Here is a 24,360-nt window from a genome sequence, read left to right as displayed (position 1 = left end):
TTTTTATGTGGGAGCATCCCTATATAGACTATGTGAGTCTAATATCTTTGTCTTGAGAGCTGTCTCTGTTAGGGACGCCTGTCACATCTTCACCCAGAGTGTGCTGGTCATTATCCCCTTGATAGAGGTTATGACTGCTTTTGTGTAGAGATCCTGCACTGGATGCTGGGCAGCACCTCCTCTTCTCTCTGTGACTGTCACAGCCTTGTTGGGGATTGGGTCTACTTCCCAGTTGTTGCAGCAGAAGCCCTGAAGTTTGTGTGTGAGAAGGCTCTGCTGCTCTTGAGTTTGTGCTCTGTAGCAAGGAGATGAGTGCTGAAGCAAGAGAAGCTCATATGGTCACAGCGATGTATACACCACCTCGCAGGCATCCAAGGTTCTGCTTAGAAGCAGCCCATGCTGCATTCTTTTCTCTGTTGTGTTTGTCCCTGACCTAGTGTAAGGCTGGCCCTGTGGATCAGGGCATTGTGGCTGCAGAAATTGAAGTGGTTGAGCTGCCACCTGAGACCTGAGCTGCCTCTGTGGTAGGGCTTTCCCAGGGCCTGTCCCCCTAGATTCTAGCTTCAGGCTTTGTGTGAGCTGGGTGGAACTGGAGCACTTCTTCTGGGAAAGGAACCACTGCAAGCCTCTCCCTAGGGCCCGTCCACTGGAGACATGTGATTCTGTGGATTATGTCTCTCACCTGATGTGCACGCCAACAAAGTCTGCTGCTGCAGGACCCCCTGACCCCACATGTCCCTGCTTTGACAGCGCTGATTATGGGCTCAGAAATCAGCCTCTTCCCCATGGTGTGTGTACTCACAAAGCCTGCCAGTGGAGCTGTGCCCTGCCACGAGCAGACTAACAGTGGGCTTTCTAATGGTAAATCCACACCCTGCCATGTGTGTGCCAACAACAGGCTCTGCTCCCCAGCTGTTGCAGTAGAAGCCCTGAAGGTTGCATTTGAGAAGGCCCTTAAGTTTGTGCTCTGTCCCAAGGAGGTGAGTGCCGAAGCAACAGAGACCCACGTGGTCACTGTGAACCAATGCACCATTTATGCAGGCATCCACGGTTCTGCTCAGAAGCAGTTCAAGTCACATCCCTTTCTCTGTTGTGCTTGTCCCTGACCTAATGTAAGCCTGGCCTGGAGGTTAGGCCTGGACTACACTCCTGCCCTCTGGGCTGCTTCTGCACATCTAGACTGAGTCCATTCCCAGGGTCCATCCACAGAAGCCCAAGTTTCAGCAGCTGTCCACTCAATGTACTAGCAGCTCCACCTGAAGGACATATAAGGTTGGAAAGTGCATTGAGGTGGCAGCCATCAGAGCCAGTCTCTCTCTGTCCCAACAGCTAACCAGCCAGCACATGCAGACTCCTCATGGGCAGAGTCCACGCCCCTCCAGATCCTCTATCTGGCCAAATGGACCTCCCAGCCAATGAAGGGGGTTTCCAGGGAGAGGGGTCATCTGTATGGACTTTTCTTCTTTCACAGCTCCCTCCCAGGGGCACTGGTCCTGTTCCAATGTCTTTTTGTTATCCTACCAGTTATGTGGGGATCTTTCTTGCAGCTTTGGCTGCGTTAAGAGGTCTTCTGCTAGTTTTCAATGACAATTTGACCACATGTAGATGTCTTTTTGATGTGTTTTGGAAGATGGTAAGCTCCACATCCTTCTAATTCACTCTCTTAACCTCCCACTTTAGAGTCTCTCTCTATCTTTAGATAAGTATGAAAATCAGTTTGTACTCCTTTAGTGTCTGGCCGCTGAATAGTGCAGAGAGACATCTAAAGGGTGTTACTTGGCAGAAAGATGTCAGTTGTCACTTGACATTGACATATTCCAATATAATATTCTGGCTGAGGGGCCAAATTTGCTTATCAGGCGAAATGATACAGACAGATTGCATTTTAGTCTTCAAACACAAGTTGCAAATGACTGTGTAATCAGATAACTACATGGAATGATTGAGCACATAACTCAGTTGAAGAAAAATAAATGTGACTTAAATAAAATGCTGCTGCTGCTGCTGCTAAGTCGCTTCAGTCGTGTCCGACTCTGTGCGACCCCATAGACGGAAGCCCACCAGGCTCCCCCGTCCCTGGGATTTTCCAGGCAAGAACACTGGAGTGGGTTGCCATTTCCTTCTCCAATGCATGAAAGTAAAAAGTGAAAGGGAAGTAAATCGCTGCCAAATAATTTAAGAAATAAACTCCATAAATTATAAAAAATTGAATAGTATGCAGTTAAAACCTCCTTTCAAATAGTTTTTATTCCTATCTTGAAAATCAAAGCTTCAAACACAGAATTCCACACTAAATTGAATTTGGCTATTCCTAAGAAAGTCATTTGTTTGTTTCCTTAGATTTTCCATTTATGAAGAAATATTTGCATTCTAAGTGAGCACTGCAAAGATTATTTGTGTAAGACAGTATTAATATAGTGTTCAGAATGATATTTTCAAGTACAAAGATAAATACAAATGTTATCAAAGCCACATAGCCTTTGCAAGTCCTGTGCTGCCCAAATGGGAGGATCCTCATCCAGATGCTAGAAGATTTCTTTAAACTTGGTCTTCTATGATCAGCATAGGTCTCAGGAAACTGATGATTTAAATTCTTAATTTATGTTATTAGCTAATATCAACATAAAATTTGAGAGGCCTCAGGCTACACATGATCTTAGTTAAACATCTTTCTTCTTTTCCATTAAGCTTAGTGTCATTCTCAGACCAAATCTTTAACTTAAATGAGAAACCTTAATGGCCTATGAAGAAAATCTATAACAGCAAATCGTATCCAAATATGAAAGCATTACGTATTTATGACTAAATGTTTAATAAATGATGAACCATTTAATTGAGAGCAATGCCATTATGTGGACATTATAAACTTTTCTCATAAATCTGTCGCTGAAATATCTCTATTTTATCATTTTCAAATCTTAGAAGCAACTCACATAGGAAAAAGCAATGGGCTTGAATGGGTTTTGGAGAATGTAACAATCAGTTTAAACAGGTAGCTATTTTTACACATTGGGTGATTATAGTTTATTCTTTTATAGTTTTTAGAGTAAGAAGAACTGTCTCTGCTTCCATTAACTTTAAATGTCATGTTAAGAATGTATAATCAAACCCTGAAGGGGAAAAATTATGAACCATATGGAGGGTGGAGAAAATTGCTTAGGTTAAGTACTGCTTCCAGACTTTTCCAGTGACTACCTGCATGACCTCAGGTTAAGCCCTTCACTGCTGTGGGTAGAAGCTCCATCTTTAAAATCTGGAGGTTTGCTTAGATCTACTTTGAAGTCACTTTCAGTTCTCAAAATATCCAATGGCTTAAATTCTGGTATAGTCATGATGTACTGTGAGCAGTAAACAGGGTAACATATTTCAGTTATGAATTTTGACTTCAAAAATACTTACAGTTAGGGTTGGTGGTCCCGGTGGTCCCATATCTCCCTAAAGGATGAAAGAAAAGCTGCAATTACCAATAGTCCCTTCTTGCCCACATATTTACAAATTTTAAGAATGGATCAAAGCAATATCTAGATAAATCTGGATGGAAAGAAAACTAGAATTTTATCTTGATGAAAGTGTCTTCACAATGAAAAATTTATTACATGCTTTTAGCTATCATGATATAAAAATCACCTTGTGCATCCCATGCTTTCTACAGCAGCAGAACTTGTTTTGAAAAGCTAAAATAATCTAATTTCTATTCTTTTGTCTACTAATCCAAAATTAGAAAGAGTATCTCTTCAAATATGGTTACTTGCCAATGGAGCAGCTGGGAAATGTAACAATGACAGATTATATTTCTGACAAAGTTAGCACAGTAATAATAAGTGGGTCAGCAAAAATAATAAGTGGGTCTCCCCATTTCACACCTCCAGTAGCCCCATTGCCTCTTTTAAAGCTTTGCTAAACTGGCCTTGCACTTGTGAACATTTGTAAGAGGCTTTGCCTATAGTCATGAAATTTTAAATACTAACGTTGCTTTGCTGACCATTACATGAATACAAATTACCAGGTAGATATATTGAAAAACTATTCAAAATCTAAAGAATATGGTTAATCTAAATGTTTATTATTTTTCAATTTATAAATATGTCACCTATATGCTTTATTGTGTCACCGTATGTGTTTATTTCATGGGAACTCTTGGTCATTAAGATCAAGCATCACAGAGAGAGGCAAGACAGGGGTAGGGAATTAAGAGGTGCAAACCACTATGCACAAAGTAAATAAGCTACAAGGATATATTGTACAACACAGGGAAGATAGCCAATATCTTATAATAGCTTTAAATGGAATATAAGCTATAAAATTTTTGAATTACCATGGTGATTCAAAATGAATCACTATGCTGATTAGTATATATGAAACTAATAAAATATTGCAAATTAAACTATACTTCAATAAAAAAAGGGGGGCTTTCCTGGTGGCTCAGAAGGTAAAGGATCCTCCTGCAATGCAGGAAACCCTGGTTCAATCTCTGGGTTGGGAAGATCCCCTGAAGAAGGCAATGGCAACCCACTTAAGTATTCTTGCCTGGAGAATCCCATGGACAGAGGAGTCTCATGGGCTACAGTCCATGGGGTAGCAACTAACATTTTCACTTTTTCAATAAAAAGTGAATACATTTTTAAAAGGTAAGTCTTAAAATGTTAATATTGACAATTAGAGACCCTCCATCTCATCAAATCCCCTCATTTTGTAGATAAATATATTGAACCCCAGAGTGCTGATGGTGAATTAAATAAAGTTATTGCATAAAGAAAAAAAAATCAAGTATCGCTGCCATAACCCCTCTTCAAGTGGACATTATGGAACCAACACTGTATGGCAGGGGGCACTGGATACTGTATTCTCATGTGGGAGGATCTCTACAACATTCTCTTTTCTCATTTAACAAAATCACCTGAAAAGTGAAGACTTAGCCTTGTGTAATCATTATATTGGGAACAACTGAATAAAAATAACCAATAGTTGTTAAAGAACATTGATGAAGTTTAAGTCAGTCATTAGGGAGCAATTTACAGCCAACTTTATTGCAAAGGTAAATACTGGAGACAGATACAGATTTCTAAATATGTTGAGAATGAAGAACAAAATACAGTGCAAAATGCCCATATGTATTATATATACTGTCATCAAACTAGGATCACCCAATGACCTTCTCAAAACAACTCTTGCTTTTACTATCTCGTACGTTTCTTTTCAAGGTCCCTGCTGATAGGCCACTATAAAATGACATGAGAACTTGTGGCAGGAAGAGGGGCATTCAGATTAAGACTGAGATGCACAATTACCCTCTTTCCCCACAAAGACCACCTGCTTCACCACGGTAGCATCTCAGCGCTACTGGCAAAGTCCCCAGCGCAGCACATAGCTGCGAATGTGTGATGGAATGAACACCTAATGGTGCTGAGCGAGGGACAGAAAAGGGAAACCTTATAATCACAAATTACTGTTGACTAGCAATTGTGCATTTAGTCTCTTCAAACTAATTGAATGAACCAAAAGGCTTTTCTTGTTCAGTTTTTTTTTTTTAAACATAATAGCCTTTGGTTAATTTTAACAAAATTACATTTTGTCTGTTAAACAGATCAGTGAAAAGTCACTGCATAGGTTCTCGGGGTTTTCTTGAGAAAAGACTGGGTAAATACTGTACCTTGTCTCCTTTTGGGCCAGGTGGACCACGAGGACCCGAGTCGCCTTTCACACCCTGTACAAAGAACACACCCGATGTGATTTCTATACACAGTTCACAGAAAGCTTCAATTTCTAACAAGTCACTAGTCAAAATTTAAAATCATAATTTGCTGTACTCCCATATCCCATTCTTCAGTGTGTGGTATAGAAAAACTGGCAGTAAAATGATATACAACATCTGTGCTGTGGTGGGTACAGATACATTAAGTCAGTGCGAGGCCGCAGTACTGCATATTAGCGCAACTTTGCTTCCTGCTAAAATTACATTAATTCACCATCTGGGAGAGCATCATCTAAAGATCTATATGAGCTTTTAAGTATCCACTTTGGCTTAAATTTGTCGATCTTGTAAATACCTCTGATTTAGCATTGATTTGGCTTTTTTAAAGCTTGCCCCTAAAATTCAAGGTTTAAATAAAAAACTTTTTTTTTTTTTTGTCTCTATGGAGAAATCTAATTGGAGGGGAAAAGGGATGAAGAATATATTGTTTTCCCATCCCTCATAAAGTTGGAGGTAAAATGCAGTCTCTCTCCTGTATTAAAGCCTGGTTTGTTTCTCTAATTCTTATTTCATTTTTTAACCTGGATTTATAAAGACAGCAGTAAAACTATATAAGACATAGCATATCTGATAAACATATTCATGAGTCTTCTGGACTGTTGGGTGTTTTAGTGGGTATATGGTTGATCTGATTCAGAATTTGACAGCTGTCAGGAACTCCACAATAGATTTCACTGGAGATCAGTGCTACAGCTGAATGTTTTCAGTGTAAACAGGAAGAAAAGACAGACATGTCCTATGTGGTAAACAGGAAAATTCTTTTTCTTAACACACTGGATGAGGGAAGAACAATAACAGAAAAAATATTCTGAAGCCACACAATGCACAGTAAATCCAGGCATCTTACTGTTCCCAGTTGAGGAATCCAGCTCTTACTGCTCTGACATTTTACAGTGAATAAACAATGCCAAATGCTATCACTTGTAGCTACCCAATATAGAAGCTGATGATGAATTTAAAGGAACAAAAGAAAACCAGATATTTAAAATAATCTTATTAAAATTTGTTATCTTGTGAAAACTGCAATCTTATACTTTAAGAAAAAAATTTAATAGATGAAAATACCTAATTGGTTAAAAAAGAAAAAATCAAAACACCTTTGTGGTTGCATAAACTCCTTCATGGATAAAATTCATAGCTATGCTTTCTTCCTTTATTACCTCTGGGTATTTATAAAACAAAGATGAGTGAAGAATTAAATTATAATTGAAATGTGATATTCTCTTATTATTTGAAATATCCATTCCTCCCCATATCAAGCAACACATACTCTGTTTATACATGCCTCGAGTAAAACTTGGCACCAACATATTCTGAACACTTGCAGAAAGAAAATGGCCATTTCCGTGAATCAAGTTTATTCTAAGTTCAGTCATCCATTTATTCAGCGGACATTTATTGGATACTCTTTGTACAGTCACCACTACAATCATCAGCTCTCCACCGCCCAATATGTAGCCCCGGGCCACATGTAGCTTTTCATCCTTGAAATGTGACTGGTCTGAAGGGAGATATGCCATGAGTGTAAAATACCATTGGGTTTTCAGCATTTGGTACAAAGAAATGAATGTACAGTAGCTCATTAGTAATTTTGATGTTGGTTATGTATTGAAAAGGCTTCCCTGGTGGCTCAGAGGGTAAAGCGTCTGCCTGCAAGGCAGGAGACCTCGGTTCGATCCCTGGGTCGGGAAGATCCCCTGGAGAAGGAAATGGCAACCCACTCCAGTACTCTTGCCTGGAGAATCCCATGGATGGAGTAGCCTGGTAGGCTACAGCCCATGGGGTCGCAAAGAGTCAGACATGACTGGGTGATTTCACTTTCACTTTTATGTATTGAAAAGATAATGTGCATATGAGATTAAATAAGTTATTTTATTAAAATTATTTTCACTTTCTAAAATGTGGCTATGAGAAAGTATAGCATACTTATATTTGTCTTGAAATTATATTTAAAATCTATTGTATACACATAATATTATATACTATATATTTTATTTAAATTAGATAGTGTTATTTAGAGACATAAAAAAAAGAACAAAAAGTTCAAAAAGACTCTCATTAAGCAAATCTGAGTCGGGTTCCTCTGAGTCCTCTCCTTGACTAGGCCTCAACCCTGGCCTCTGTCCATCAATGGCCTGTCTGGCCCAGTTTTAGCAAGAATCTCGTTAACTTAGTTTAAAGAAAATCCCCCAGCCTTGATGTCTGTTCTTGGCAATATTCCATTCAATGACCACCTCTCTCTATTCCTTGGCTATAAATTCCCACTCATCCTTGCTGTATTCAGAATTGAGGCCAATCTCTCTTCCCTATTGTAATACTCGTACTGTGATAACCTTGACTAAAAACTCTTCTTTACCATTTTAGGGCTTCTCTGGTGGCTCTGAGAAGCCCTAAACAATCTACCTGCAATGCAGGAGACCCAGGTTTGATCTTTGGGTTGGGAAGATCCCCTGCAAAAGGAAATGGCAACCTACTCCAATATTCTTGCTTAGGGAATTCCATGGACAGAGGAGTCTGGCGGGCTACAGTCCATGAGGTTGCAAAGAGTCAGATACAAGTGAGCGACTAACACTTTCACTATTTTTTCACCATTTTAGCAAGTGTCAGAATAATTTTTCCCTTAGCAAAGTCAGATTTCCTGCTGCAGCAGAATTCATGGTGTCGAGGAGGGTGACTGGCAGTGACCAGGTCCACAGGCTGAATGTGCTGAGTGCAGGGCAGTGAGGGTAGCAGCTGGAAATGGGCTCTGTGTGGAGGGAGTGTTTGTTGTTGTATAGGATCCAGCCTTGCACCGATCCTGGGAAACAGTGTTGGGGGAGGGGTAAGGGACCAGCAAGCACAACAGCCCCCGGATGGAAGGAGTGTCATGAGCAAGTGAGGAGGCGAGGAGTGCGACGTGAACTCAAGGGTAGTCAGGGGTCATGGCACATAGAGAACTGTAGGCTGTGGAGAGAAGGCAGGGTTTTGATCTAGGAGCAAGGGGAAGCCATTTAGGGTTTGATAGTGTTTCCCAAAAAAGAGAGTTTTGGCTACAACATGAAAATAGACTGCAGGCAGCAAGAGCAAAAGCAGAAAGGGGCTCTCACAGCTTTGCAGGCAAGAGAACAAGATGGCCAGAAGTGGGAATGGAGTTGCAGAAATGCTGGAGGTGGGCCCTGGGAAAGGAGGGACTAAGGCTGGTTTGTACTTGGCTTCAGGACTGGCTAGGAGTCTGGGCTATTTACTAAGCTGAGAAGTGTACTAAAGAGGGGTCTTTTCCTGCTGGTAGAACATCATCGGGGAGGGGGAGGGGGAACATGAAGAAAGAAATAGCTGAGAAAGACAGTGAATATTCATTTCTGCAACAAATATTATGGAACATCTATACACATGCAAGACAGAACCCTGTATTACCATGAACAGAGTAGGAAGAAATTATTTTTAATAATGGGAAGGAATATGAAACACAATATTCAGGGAAATGATTAACTCTGGAGTGGGCATGGCATTATGTTGATTTCTGAGTACATTCTACAATTCATAATCATCATATATGTTACACGTTACAAAAATACTATTTGAAGTATAAACTAATACATTAAAAATTTTCAACATTCCTACCTGACAGACCAACTGTAATTGCAATTTCTGGAGAAGGGACTTACTTGCCGATGCATCAAGAAGTACTTGAACTATCTCTGGTTCAATCGTCTATGGTCAGGGACAGTTCAGTTACGACCCCATGAACCACAGTACGTCAGGCCTCCCCATCCATCACCAACTCCCGGAGTCCACCCAAACCCATGTGCATTGAGTCAGTGATGCCGCCCAACCATCTCATCCTCTGTTGTCCCCTTCTCCTCCTGCCCTCAATCCCTCCCAGCATCAGGGTCTTTTCAAATGAGTCAGTTCTTTGCATCAGGTGGCCAAAGTATTGGAGCTTCAGCTTCAACATCAGTCCTTCCAATCAATATTCAGGACTGATCTCCTTCAGAATGGACTGGTTGGATCTCCTTGCAGTCCAAGGGACTCTCAAGAGTCTTCTCCAACACCACAGTTCAAAAGCATCAATTCTTCGGTGCTCAGCTTTCTTTATAGTCCAACTCTCACATCCATACATGACCACTGGAAAAACCATAGCCTTGACTAGACGGACCTTTGTTGGCAAAGTAATGTCTCTGCTTTTGAATATGCTGTCTATGGTCAGGGACAAGGTGTGGTAATAAAGCAACCAGCCACAGGAGACATAAACACTGAGGGCTACGATACATGTGCCAGCCCGCGTGAAGGGGGCAGGTCCTGGAGATGCCTAACTCTCCTGGAGATGCTCATGACTTCAGACATGCGGAGTTCCGAAGAGTCAATAAAGGATTCATGCATTTTTCTCAAGTAAGTTATTTAAGTTTCCCTATAAAACCCGGGTCTCCTGCACTGCAGGGAGACGGTTTACCGTCTGAGCCACCACGGAAGCCCCATAAAATAGGTATAAGTAATAGTTGTCTTTATGGAAACAATCTAAATGTCCATCGACAGATGAATGGATAAGATGTGGTACATATATATAGTAGAAGAGTTCTCAGTCATAAAAAAGAATGAAATAAGGCCATGTGCAGCAATATGGATGGACATAGAGATTGTCACACTGAGTGTAGTTAAGTCCAAAACAGAAAGCCCACTACCATATGATGTCACTGATATGTGAAACCTAAAACATGACACAAATAAACCTACCCATGAAACAGAATCACAGACATAGAGGACAGACTGGTGGTGGCCAATGGAGAGGCGGCTGGAAGAGGGGGGGTTAGCAGATATAAGCTTTTTATATAGAGAATGGATAAAAAACAAGGTTTTACTATATATACAGAGAACTATATTTCTATGATAAACCATAACGGAAAAGAATATATATATAAAAGAATGTATGTATGCATATAACTGAATCACTTTGTACAGCAGTAATTAACAGAACACTGTGAATCAACTATTCTTCAATAAAAGATAATATCTGTCTTGAAAAGTTGTTCTGACACTCATTTGTTTAAAAATACTTGGCACATCTAAGGTACTTGATAAATGTTGCTTGTGCTTTTCAAGCTGAATCCCAAGGGATACTTAATTGTTCTGTCCAGTTTTATAGTCAGTTTGATGGACATGTAACAACTGTCCTTTAACTCACATAGAAGGAAATGGCAACCCACTCCAGTGTTCTTGCCTGGAGAATCCCAGGGATGGGGGAGCCTGGTGGGCTGCCGTCTATGGGGTCACAGAGTCGGACACGACTGCAGTGACTCAGCAGCAGCAGCAGCAGCCCTCATCAAGCCTCTACTTTTGTCGTTGGCCACTGAAGTGTGTCCATGGAGCTCACGCAGCATGTTGTTAAGGTCATGGCATCATGACAGGCTCTAAGAACAGATCAGTCATGCTTTCCTCAAGTGTAATTTTTCTCCTCATGTGACACTAGAGTTGCTATCAATGGCTATTCAATATTGGAGAAAAAAAGACATAGCACTCACCATAAAGCATACAGAATCAAATGAAACAGAGTCCACATTTAATAATGAATAAGACAGGCATCTATTACCACTGTTACCTATAAAATGTTTGTAAATAAAGATACTCAAAAGCACAGTAGTGGGCTCCATATGTTATGAGAGGCAGGTACTCTTATCCAAATGCAAGATGAACTTACTTACAAAACAGAGACAGATTCAGAGACTCACAGACATAGAAAACAAACATTGTTACCAAAGGAGAAGGGGTAGAGGGATGAATTAAAAGTTTGGGATTAAAATATATGAAATAGATAACCAACAAGGGCCTACTGTATAGCACGGGGAACTCCACTCAGTATCTTGTGATAACCTATAGTGGAAATGAATCTAAAAAATAATATATATCTGAATCACTTTACTGGATACCTAAAACTGAGACAGCATTGTAAATCAACCATATTTCAATAAAAATTTTAAATGCACAATGAAAGCTGAAGGACAGTATCACAGCTAGAGTTATAAAAGCAGGTAGACTATGAATTAATTTTCATTGCAAGAGCTGCTTACTAACAGTATGTAGCATCTTTAAAGATCATTTGATACAAAGTAATGGTATTTGTTAAAAACATTTACCCATCTATTCATCATTTTCCTCATCCTCTACTGACTGCTGCTTTTTCCCTAGCAATGGCACCAGCTGTCGGCAGCCAATATTGCAGCTTTGTGATTCCAACATTTTTGTATTCAGTACACAGATTGCATTGGTGTAAGGAGATTAACATGACAATTTTAGAAACATCAGATGCTATAATTCTGATAAGAGTTGTTTGAAAGACAATAATAAAGTTGCAGTGGAAGAGACTAAACTGAATGATTGAAATTCACTTTTCCAAGATTATATAACTCCACAAAAAATAAATGAAAAGATCTATCTATCTCTATATCTATTAGATAAAATGTGTTTTCTAACCCAGTTTCTAATAATAGCAAATGTTTATATAGCTCTTCTGTATGCAAGACTCTGACTTAAATGCTTTATGTTTGATGACCCCTTTAATCCTAAAAAAAAGACTGAGTTAAGTGCTCTTAATATTATTATTCCATTGTGCAAATGAAGACATAGGCACATAGAGAATGAAGAATGTGCTAATTAGTACACCAGGTGGGCAGTGGCAGAGCTGGAATTCGAGCCCAGATCGTTGGTTTCAAGGATCACATTAACTTTTTTTTTTTTTTTAATTTTATTTTATTTTTAAACTTTACATAATTGTATTAGTTTTGCCAAATATCAAAATGAATCCACCACAGGTATACATGTGTTCCCCATCCTGAGCCCTCCTCCCTCCTCCCTCCCCATACCATCCCTCTGGGTCGTCCCAGTGCACTAGCCCCAAGCATCCAGTATCGTGCATCGGACCTGGACTGGCAACTCGTTTCTTACATGATATTTTACATGTTACTATGTCATTCTCCCAAATCTTCCCACCCTCTCCCTCTCCCACAGAGTCCATAAGACTGTTCTATACATCAGAAGGATCACATTAACTTTATGAGATGCTCCCTCAAGTGCGTTCTCAGATGCCAATGTTGAACATATCTCATGGTAGGTCACAGTCAAAATCATTTAATTATAAACTAGAATGTGTGAAAAGTTAAGGTCTTATATTTTGAAGGCTAAATTCTAGCAACTCAAAATTTTGACAATTTCAATATGTTCGATATGCATTATTTAAACTATAAGGTAAATATGAGCCCAATATCCCAGTACCATGAGGATCAATCAAATTTTCTCTCTCTCTCACACACACACAGTCAAGAATGCACTGAGAAAGATATCAAAGCAATTTTTTTGCCCTAATGACTAAGAGTTGTTACTGCTGAGCATGAAGGATTCTATACATTCTGCTTTTGCAAGACAGTCCCATGAGGCAGAGTACCATCTTGACCAACATGCAAGAGTGTCCCATTAAGCAAGCTGAACTGCTGCATGCTTCCCTTTAAAGGAGGTTTACATTTTCCAAAGTGAGCTTGTCCACTATGTGGGAAAGCTGGCACAGAAGAAATTATTACCAAAAGGTACATTTACATCAATATATGTTTAATATATAAGAATAAAGACCATAAAAAGGCTCTGAATTCATTTCATGGGAATGTTAAATTCTTTTAATTTTCTCTGAGGTATTAAGTAGCTGCAGTGAGCTGACGTATTGAGGTTATTCAGTCTGTGTTCCAACAGGATATTCCTGAAATTATGATCTCCATCATGGCTTGACTTCAGTACAGACTGAGATGGCTCTTATACTGCCTTTCATTCCCTAAGAATGTGTACCTACACTTATTGAAAGGCAGAGTGAACTGTCATAAATGCTGAGTGATTTTGGTTTGTGGAGTCAGTTTATTTTAGCATTGAAAAATAGACAATGAGAAATGTGGTGTGACTTAGTGGGGAAATAGACTTTTTGGTCAAACAGGGGTAAAGACTGACTTTACCATTTTCTAAAAGAAAATTTCTTACTTTCCTAAGCTCTATTTCTTTACTCTAAAAATAGGGATACTCTTACCTCCTGCACTTTGTAGCCATAAAATTGAGGTAAGGATTGAATTTCAAATTCCTCATGAAACCAGTTTTTGAAGTATGGTTTTTTAATATTTAAAACCACCACCACCACCAATGGAATAAATAACAGCATATGATTCTTTACCCCTACTCAACATTCAAAAAACTAAAAACATGGCAACCAGTTCCACCACTTCATGGCAAATAGGTGGGCAAATAGTGGAAACAGTGACAGAATTTATTTTCTTTGGCTCCAAAATCACTGTGGATGGTGACTGCAGCTATGGAATTAAAGGACACTTGCTCCTTGGAAGAAAAGCTATGGCACAGCTAGATAGTACATTAAATATCAGAGATACCACTTTGCTGACAAAGGTCTATATAGTCAAAGCTATGCTTTTTCCAGTAGTCATGTATGGATGTGAGAGTTGGACTATAAACCTGAGCACTGAATAATTGGTTCTTTTGAATTGTGGAGTTGGAAAAGGCTCTTGAGTGTCTCTTGGATATCAAAGAGATTAAACCAGTCAATCCTAAAGGAAATCAACCCTGAGTATTCATTGGAAAGACTGGTATTGAAGCTGAAGCTTCAATATTTTGGCCACTTAATGCAAAGGGCCAATACATTGGAAAAGACCCTGATGCTGGGAAAGATTGAGGGCAGGAAGAGAAGGGGGTTACAGAGAATGAGATGGTTGAATGGCATCACCAACTCCATGGACATGAGTTTAAGCAAACTCTGGGAGACAGTGAAGGACAGGAAGCCTGGTGCTTTGCCATAGGATCTCTTTGCCATGGGATCGCAAAGAGCTGGACATGTCTGAGTAATTGAACAACAGCAGAGTGCTTTTGTAATAGAAGGGAAAAAGAGAACTGTCATTACTTTTTCTTATTCATCCTTAGTCATGACTCCTGAATACCTTTTGCAAAATTAAGGAAATGATATCAACTATGTGTTAATTAAGTAACCAAGTGAGCAAATATGCTTTGTTGTGCTTTATAATGTACCTAATGACCTATAAGAGGCAGTGATAGTGCTGAAGGAATAACGCACTTGTGGGTCGGGGTATGTGAAGGACTCTTCCCAGATCATTGTCAAAGAGGAAAGGTCACACTGCCCATGAGGCTGGGAGCTCTCTCAGCAAGACAGTTTTAGATCTGAGCAAGTAGAAAGCATGCAAATATGTGTGTACAACTGATTAATTCTGAAAAGTCAAATCACTTTACTTTCAGATCCCATAGAAAAAATTTCCAAATCTCTTAAGTTAACATGAATATATTTCAGGCTCCATTCGCTCAAACCTCCTCTCAGCTTTGAGTGTTTGGATAAATTCTTTCTCTATTTCTACTCTAATGCTATCTTAACAAACGTCTAGAAATCTTTGTTTTGCTCCTGTATTCCAGGGAGCCGCCATACATGTAGCTTGGTTACCTTTTGCAAGTGGAGTTAATCTCTCTCAACACTCCTATGTTTATGAGAAGATAACATCCTTCCGTAATGAATGGTCGAAACCTTGGGCTATTTTTTGCTGCAGCCAAGCACCAAATTGCATATATTCAACCTCTGCAATATCACTGTGCCCTCTCTTCCATCTGTTTCCCTGGTTTAGGTTCTAATCACTTGTATTTTAGGCTATTATAATAATATCTTAATTTTTAGTATGAAAATTTAGCAAACAACTACTCCTTTTTCACTCCAAACATTTACTAAGTACTAACAGGAGGAGAAGGGGATGACAGAGGATGAGATGTCTGGATGGCATCACTGACTCGATGGACGTGAGTCTGAGTGAACTCTGGGAGCTGGTGATGGACAGGGAGGCCTGGTGTGCTGCGATTCATGGGGTCACAAAGAGTCGGATAAGACTGAGTGACTGAACTGAACTGAGCAATTCCAAGAAATGGTCTTTGTTTTCATAAAGAACATGATAGAAAGAACAGAGCCACAGGCAAAAGCTTCAGTTCTGTCCATTTTGTAGAACACACTGCAAAAGGAATCTTCATGTGAACACAGCATGATCCACATGCCCCCCTTCAGAGGAGGGAGGGCAAACCTCCACACACAGAGCACAGTCCATGCCCGGCTCCAGCTGGATGGACTCTCACTGTGTTTTCCCTACATGCAACTGGAGTCCCAAAAGCCCGAATGAAGGCTTCAAATTCCATCGTACTTCTCAAGACTCTAATCCTAACCAGTCTTAATGATCTCTTTGTATTAGATGAGAGGACATTGCAGTGATGGGGGCTTCAGAACCCAACAGGCTCTGAGAAGTGATTTTCTCCACAGGTGACAGAACTGGGACACACATTCAGCTCTGCTTCCCACCGTAGAACTCTGACCACTACACCAGGTATCTCCAGTGACAGGGCAGTGGGGAATTAGTAGCTCTATTACCTGCAGGTGCCAACGGCCAATGGCCATCCAGCACCCTAGTGTGCTGTAACGAGGCAGAGAGAGGCAGACTCCCCTAACTCCAAGACACTGGTGCTAACTCCCTCTCCCTGGTGGAGAAAAATCCTTTTAAGAAGATAGGAACAAGAAGCATGTCATATTAAAGGTGCAAATAGGGCTTCTTAGGAAGTAAGAGAAGAAAACTGTGGGGGCCAGAGCCTCAAGCTTGGGTCAATTAGTCGGGTTAGCTTCTGGGATAGTTCTCTTTGGACCCCTCCCCATCCAGGGGAAGGAAAACTATGACAAGTCTAGACAGAAGATTAAAAAGCAGAGACTTCACTTTGCTGACAAAGGTCTGTCTAGTCAAAGGTATGGTTTTTCCAGGAGTCATGTATGGATGTGAGAGTTGGACCATAAAGAAGATTGAACACTGAAGAAATGATGCTTTTGAATTGTGGTGCTGGAGAAGACTCTTTGAGAGTCCCTTGGACAGTGGGAGATTAAACCAATCAATCTTAAAGGAAATCAACCTTGAATATTCATTGGAAGGACTGATGCTGAAGCTGAAGTTCCAATTGGGGTCATCTTATATGAAGAGTCAACTCATTGGAAAAGACCCTGATGCTGGGAAAGACTGAAGGCAAAAGGAGAAGGAGATAACAGAGGATGAGATGGTTGGATGGCATCACTGACTCAATAGACACGAACTTGAGCGAACTCTGGGAGACAGTGAAGGACAGGGAAGCCTGGCCTGCTGCAGGCCATCGGGTCACAAAGAACAGACACGAAGTGGGAACTGAACAACAACAACAAACCCTCCAGGTCTTATTTTGTTCATAGGCCCCAGGATTACAGTGTTCAGCCTCCCTTCCCTCTGTGCTGCAGACCAGATGGATTTTACAACATCTGGGCATTAGGGAACCCTATCTAGCTTATTGTCTATTCCTCTGTCCAAAAAGTAAGTAGTATGGCCCTTCAGAACTTTCTTAAAACATTTTTATGAAGTGAAGAAGGGAAACCATGGGAAAAGAAATAATTCTCATTGTGGATACTTGCCTTAATAAGGAGTATATCTACAGTAAATGGTGAATCTTATGGTCTGAAAGGAGAGTAGTCTACATTTAAAGGAAAATCAAGATTTTATCTACCCTCTAAATTCCATCATGAGAATACAAGTGAAGTTCTGGGGGGACAACTGCCTTGGGGTGAGGGGGCAGGTGGGAGGACTTGACACCTAGGACAGGAGCCCTGAGATTGGGGAACAGGTGCAATGGAGGGGGAGTGACACGGATACAGAGGGTCCCCTTCTTTTTTTCTTTTCATCCCTGAGATATGACCTCAATAGACCCCTCAGCAGACAAAGACTGGGGGTAAGATGCAAAGTATAGCCTGGGTCATAACACAGGTCACAGCAGCATATATGTAAAAAGAAAAAAGACCGAGAAAGGAAGAGAGAAGAAATGGAAGCCAGACTATCAAGGAAGAAAGGACCGTGAAGAATGAGTATAATAAGAGGTATATAAAACCAGGGAACTACCTGGTAGTTTCAACAGTAAACATATTGGGCCTGCTTGGCATTGGCACCGCATGTGTCCTTCAGTCATTCCTGGAAAAGGTCTTCAATTTTCTTTAGCACCAGAAATTGACCAACGATCACGCAGCCCTCCCCCCCATTCCCTGGTCTGTTTTATGCTATTTTCCCTCTTTTTGGCAGAACAGTCACTGTCCTTGTAAAGCTTTTTAAATCAATAAAGTCTGTGGCCTTCAAAACAAAAAAAAACAAGAAAAACTGGGCCTCTACTGAGCCACACACACACACACACACACACACAAACTACCTTGATTCTTACTTTGCAATAATTGAATAATTGTAGCTAGTTCTTCCAAGGATAGTCAAGTCTTAGTAGCATTAGACAATAAGCATATTTCAGTGGCCAAATGTAAACACTGTGTTAGAAAAAAGAAAGTTAGGCTTACATCTTGTCCATTAACGCCTGACAAACCTGGATCTCCTTTCTCTCCTGGTTCACCCTAGAAAGAAACAATTTATACAGTGAAAAATGTTAAATCTGAAGATCTTTACTAAGAGAAAATAAAAGAGTTACATTGTTTGGGTATTTATAACAACATGATTACTTTGCTAATCCCTTGAAAGAAACATTTATTAAAAAACAATTCTGAGTCCTAAAACCAAAAAGAAGTTTAAAGGTTCAAAGAAAAGCTGCATAAAAATGATTAAAATGTATAAATAGAACAAGGATTATTTTTTTTTCTATAAGCAACAAAGAACTTTCAGGAGGGCAATTTGTTAATATATAACAAGGGTCTTAAATATGTTCATTTCATTGGGACCAGTGATTTTACTGCTAAGAATGAATCCCAAGAAAATAAACAGAGATGAAAAGTTTTACGCACTAAGATGTAGAGCGCAGTGCTATTCATAGTAGTAAGAAGAGAAACATTCTCAATGTCCAGTAATAGGGAACTGGGTAAATTACAGCATAGAGATATAATGGTATGTGCTCCAACCACTACAATCATGTTTATGAATTTTAGTTTATACTATAGGAAAGTTCTTATGATATAAAAAGATACAATTATTTAACAAATTTAGTGAATAAATGTTAATGAATACCTGTTTTTATTACTGTAAAGCTACAAGTGTTCATAATGGCCACTTTTATTACTGTAAAGCTACAAGTGTTCATAATGGCCACTAACAACATTGTTGATGACACATCTCATAGTTGCCTGTATTTTTGTTTGATTACTATCTGAAAGGTATATGCTTTTATTGGTATACCCTGCATATCTATGGTGGGCTTTCCAGGTGGCACAGTGGTTAAGGACTCGCCTGCCAATGCAGCAGATGCAAGAAATGTGGGTTCAATCTCTGGGTTGGGAAATTGCCTGTTGGAGGAAATAGCAACCCACTCCAGTGTTTTTGCCTGGAAAATTCCATGGACAGAGGAGCCTGGCAGGGTACAGTCCAGAGGGCCACAAAGAGTCAGATGCAACTGAGCACTTGAGTATGCAGGCTGCATATCTATGGTATAATTTAAAAAAAATTTTTTTTAAGTCTGTCTACTTAACCATCCACCTATCTACCTGTGTCTAAATCTACCTATGAGTCTCAGAAGAACTAATGAAAGCAAACAAATCAGAAAAATAAAAGTAAATAATCTATGCATTCTATGACTATGGGAAATTTTATTTTCTTCAGCATATTCTTCAATGTTTTTCAATTTTTAAATAAACATGTATTATGTGTATAATTTGTAAAGTGTTTAAAAATAAGAGAATATGCTGTGTGTATAAAGAACTCATTCCGCCCTAAGTGCATTGCACATTACTCTCTGTGTGTAAAGTAGTAATAGTAGTAGCAGCAGTAGTATTAATAGTTATCTCTGCTTTGTGCCACCAGGGTGATTTTTATTCTCTTCTTTATATATTCTCTTGCTCTTTGCTTTTTAAGACAATAAGCATTATTATTTTTATCTGCAAGAAAAGAAAAGCAAGCACTTCCTGGGCCAAGATGGTGAAGTAGGAAGACCCTGAACTTACCTGCTTTCCTAGATACACCAGAATCACAACTATTTATACAACATCTACCAATGAAAACTAACAGAAGGGCTCTTCTACAACTAAAGATATAAAGAAGGAACCACAATGACAGGTAGGTGGAATGGAGAATGGAGACGAGGTACAGTCAAATCTTATACTCCAAGGTGGGCAACCCACAAAGGGGAGAATAGTTACAACTGCAGAAGTTCCCCCAAGAAGCAAGGGATCCAAGCCTCACACTGAGGTCCCCAGCTCTGGGATCCTGCCCTGGAAATATGAGTCCCTAAAATATTTGGCTTTGAAGGCTAGTGGGGATCACCTTCAGGAGAGCCAGAGAGCTGTGGAAAATAGAGGCTCTGCACTTAAAAGGCACACACAAAGACTCACATGATTTAGTACCCAGGACAGAAGCAGTAATTTGAAAGAAGCCTGGAGCACACCCACATGCTGATCTTGGGGAGTCTCTCAGAGAATAAGGAGGCAGGTAGACCTCATCCTGGCGACACAGACACCAGCAGCAGCAATTATGGGGAGCTCATTCTACCACGTGGACGCTGGTGCTGGCAAGTACAACTTTGGAATCTTCTCTAGCTTATTAGCCCTAGAGCCCAGACCTGCACTAACTCAACGATGTGTAGGTGCCAGCGCTGGATGTCTTAGAACAACGAACTAACTGGGTGAGGACAGAGCTCATCAGAAAGCAGGATGCCTTAAGAATCCCTAGATTTTGTTGTTGTTGTCAAGGCAAGGAATAAGACCTGATTCAGAAAAATGTCTGAGAAGACAGCAGACTAATGTCACACAATAACCATCTGTTGGGGTCTGAATGCCAGGTTCTTTTATAGAACCAAAGAGAGAAGCAGTGAGGAACTAAAGTCAAAAGGCAGAGTAGAGAGGGACAGGTTATGAAGAAGGAAAATAAGACTCCCCAGTCTTAACCGGAGCCCACAGATGCCCCTGGATACATCCATGCCTACCAGTGGACTGAGGATCCAGTTCACACACTAGTGTGCACACACTCGACCTGGGATGTCCAGGGCCCTGTAGCCAGAGACCTATGGCCTGGGCCTACCATCCAGCCTACTCTAGACTCAGTGCCAGCCTCACCTACCAGTAGGCAGGTGCCAGTTACAGGACACCCTGGGATTCAGCTCCACTCACCAGATGGCCAACATCAGCTTTGAGACACCTTGGGCCACTCAGCCAGCTGCCCTGGGACCTGACACCACTCATCACCAGGCTGAAACAAGCTTCAGAACACCACAGACTTTGCAGCTAGCTATGTCAGGAATCAGGCTCTTCTACTAGTGGTCCCAAAGCAGCTCTGGAACCCCTGGGCTCTGCACTAGAGACCCCAGGACCTGGCCCTGCCAGCCAGTTGCAAGAGATACAAATCACTATGGGTAAAATGGAAAAGCAACATGAATGTAGTGTACAGTATGGGGAAATACAGCCATTATTTTGTGATAGCTTTAGAGAGAATATCACCTGTAAAAATAATGAATCCCTATATTATATACCTGAAACTAATAAAATATTGTAAGTCAACTACACTTAAATTAACAAAAAGGAATGGAGTAGCAATAATTTTTCAGACACAATAGATTTTAAAACTGTAAACAAGAGACAAAGAATGACCAAGGGCTCAATCTAAAAAGATATAACAATTGTAAATATATATGAACTCAACACAGTAACACTTCTATACATAAAACAAATGTTAACAGACAATGAAGAATTGTAACCAACACAATAATAGTAGGGGGATATTACCATCCTACATACATCAATGGGCAGGTCATTCACACAGAAAATCAATGAGGCTTTAAGTGATATATTAGATCAGTTGAGTTAAATATATAAACATTTCAGTAAAAAACAAAGGAATGTACATTATTTTCAAGTGCACATGGAACATTCTCCAGGATAAATCACATTCTAGGCCACAAAACAAGTCTCATTTTTAAGAAGATTGAAATTCTATCAGTCATCTTTTCTGACCAGAGTAGTCTAAGATTAGAAATCAACTACAAGAAAAAAATTCAAAAAATCCCCACAAACACATGGAGGCTAAACAATATGCTACTAAACAACCAATGAATCCCTGAATAAATCTGAGAATAAATGAAAAAATAAATAAAAAAAAATGAAAACACAATAATTCAAAAACCTATGGGATGAAGCAAAAGCAGTTCTAAGAGGGAAGTTTATAGTGATATGCAAGACTACCTCAGGAAACCAGAAAAATCTCAAATAACCAATCTAACCTTATATCTAAAGGAACTAGAGAAAGAAAAACGACCAGAATCCAAAATCAATAGAAAAAAAAAAAAAACAAACATAAAGATCAGAGGACAAATAAATGAAATAAAGACAAACAATACAAAATAATGGAAAATATCAATGAAATCACAGCTGGTTCTTTGAAAAGATAAACAAAATTGATAAACCTTTGGCCATACTCATCACAAAACGGGGAAGGGGAGTCTGAATCAATAAAATCAGAAATGGAAAAGGAGAGGTTACAATCAACACCACTGAAATACGAAGGACAATAAAAGATTTCTCTGAACAACTACATGCCAATAAGATGGAAAAGCTAGAAGAAATGGACAAATTCTGAGAAATGTATACTCTCTCAACCAGGAAGAAATACTAAATATGAACAGACTAACTGCCAGTAATAAAACTGAATCAGTAACAAAACTCAACTCTAGGACCAAGTAGCTTCACAGGTGAATTCTACCAACCATTTTGAGGAGAGTTAATATCTATCCTTCTCAAACTATTCCAAAAAAATTAGAGGAAGGAAAGCTTCCAAACTCATTCTACAAATCTAACATCACTAGACAAAAATATCACAAAAAAGAAAAAACTATATACTAATATCCCTGATGCTAAAATCATTAATAAAATAGCAAACTGCATCCAAAAATAGATCAAAAGGATCATATATCATGATCAAGTGGAATTTACTCCAGGGACACAAGAATAGTTCAATATTTGTAAGTCAGTATGATACACCACATTAACAAAGTGAAAAATAGAAGTCGTATAATCATCACAATAGATACAGAAAAGATTTTTCAAAATTCAACATGCATTTATGACAAAAACTCTCCACAAAGTGGGTAGTGAGGGAACATACTTCAACATAATGAAAGCCATATATAATAGGCCCATAGCTCACATCATAATCAGTAGGGAAAAGCCAAAAACATTTCCTCCAAGATCAGAAACATGCCAAGGATGTCTTTTATCAACACTTAAGGTCAAATAGTATTAGAAGTCCTACCCATAGCAATCAGACAGAAAAATAAATAAAATCATCCAAATTAGTAAGAAGTAAAACTGTCCCTTTTGCACATGATATGACACTATACATAGAAAACCCTAAAGACACCACCAAAAATCTATTAGAGCTCATCAATGAATTCAGTAAAATCGAAGGATACACAATTAATATACAGAAATCTGCTGCATTTCTATACACTAATCCCTAGGATTAGAAGACCAAATTTTCCAGACTAGAAGACCTAACCCTCAAATCTATATAGAATCTGAAATGACCCCAAATTGCCAAAGAAATCTTGAAAACAAAACAAAGTTATAGGTATCACATTCCCTGACTTCAGACTATTCTACAATTCTACAATAATCAAAACAGCATGGCACTGGCACAAAAAACAGACATATAGAGAAATGAAACAGGAAAAAAAGCCCAGAAATAAATCCATAAACCTATGCTCAATTAATCTCTGATAAAGGAGGCAGGAATATATAATGGAGAAAAGACAGTATCTTCAATAAGTGGTGCTCAGTAAACTGGATATGTAAAACGATAAAGTTAGGACATTTTCTCATATTATATAAACTCAAAATACTATACAAAGTATTTTGTATAGTATAGTACAATACTACACTATACAAAGTAAAATACCCCAATGTTCATCGCAGCACTGTTTATAATAGCCAGGACATGGAAGCAACCTAGATGTCCATCAGCAGATGAATAGATAAGAAAGCTGTGGTACATATACACAATGGAGTATTTACTCAGCCATTAAAAAGAACACATTTGAATCAGTTCTAATGAGGTGGATGAAACTGGAGCTTATTATACACAGTGAAGTAAGCCAGAAAGAAAAACACCAATACAGTATACTAACGCATATATATGGAATTTAGAAAGATGGTAATGATAACCCTGTATGCGAGACAGCAAAAGAGACAGATGTATAGAAGAATCTTTTGGACTCTGTGGGAGAGGGAGAGGGTGGGATGATTTGGGAAAATGGCATCGAAACATGTATAATATCATATAAGAAACGAATCGCCAGTCCAGGTTCAATGCAGGTTATAGGATGTTTGGGGCTGGTGCACTGGGATGACCCAGGGGGATGGTATGGGGCGGGAGGTGGGAGGGGGGTTCAGGATGGGGAACACGTGTACACCCGTGGCAGATTCATGCTGATGTATGGCAAAATCAATACAATATTGTAAAGTAATTAGCCTCTAATTAAAATAAATAAATTTAAATTAAAAAAAAATACTCTAGAAAGAAAATCCTAAAAACACCACCAAAAATCTACTAGAGCTCACAATAAATTCAGTAAAATTG

At 39.4% G+C, this 24,360-nt stretch overlaps 1 protein-coding gene across 1 annotated transcript in view; it reads right to left on the bottom strand.

Moving 5' to 3' along the window:
* The window catches only part of COL19A1 (collagen type XIX alpha 1 chain), a 437,433-nt gene that overhangs the window by 234,892 nt on the left and 178,181 nt on the right, over nucleotides 1-24,360 (bottom strand). Inside the window, exons 11-13 of the mRNA XM_061427130.1 lie at nucleotides 18,153-18,206; nucleotides 5,651-5,704; nucleotides 3,400-3,435 (exon numbers count right to left, since the gene is read on the bottom strand). Coding sequence (XP_061283114.1) covers nucleotides 3,400-3,435; nucleotides 5,651-5,704; nucleotides 18,153-18,206 — 144 coding nt within the window. The remainder of the gene's footprint in view (nucleotides 1-3,399; nucleotides 3,436-5,650; nucleotides 5,705-18,152; nucleotides 18,207-24,360) is intronic.

This window comes from Bos javanicus, chromosome 9 (assembly GCF_032452875.1).
Source record: "Bos javanicus breed banteng chromosome 9, ARS-OSU_banteng_1.0, whole genome shotgun sequence".
Lineage (NCBI taxonomy): Eukaryota > Metazoa > Chordata > Mammalia > Artiodactyla > Bovidae > Bos > Bos javanicus.
This window is presented reverse-complemented; position numbering and strand designations above follow the sequence as displayed.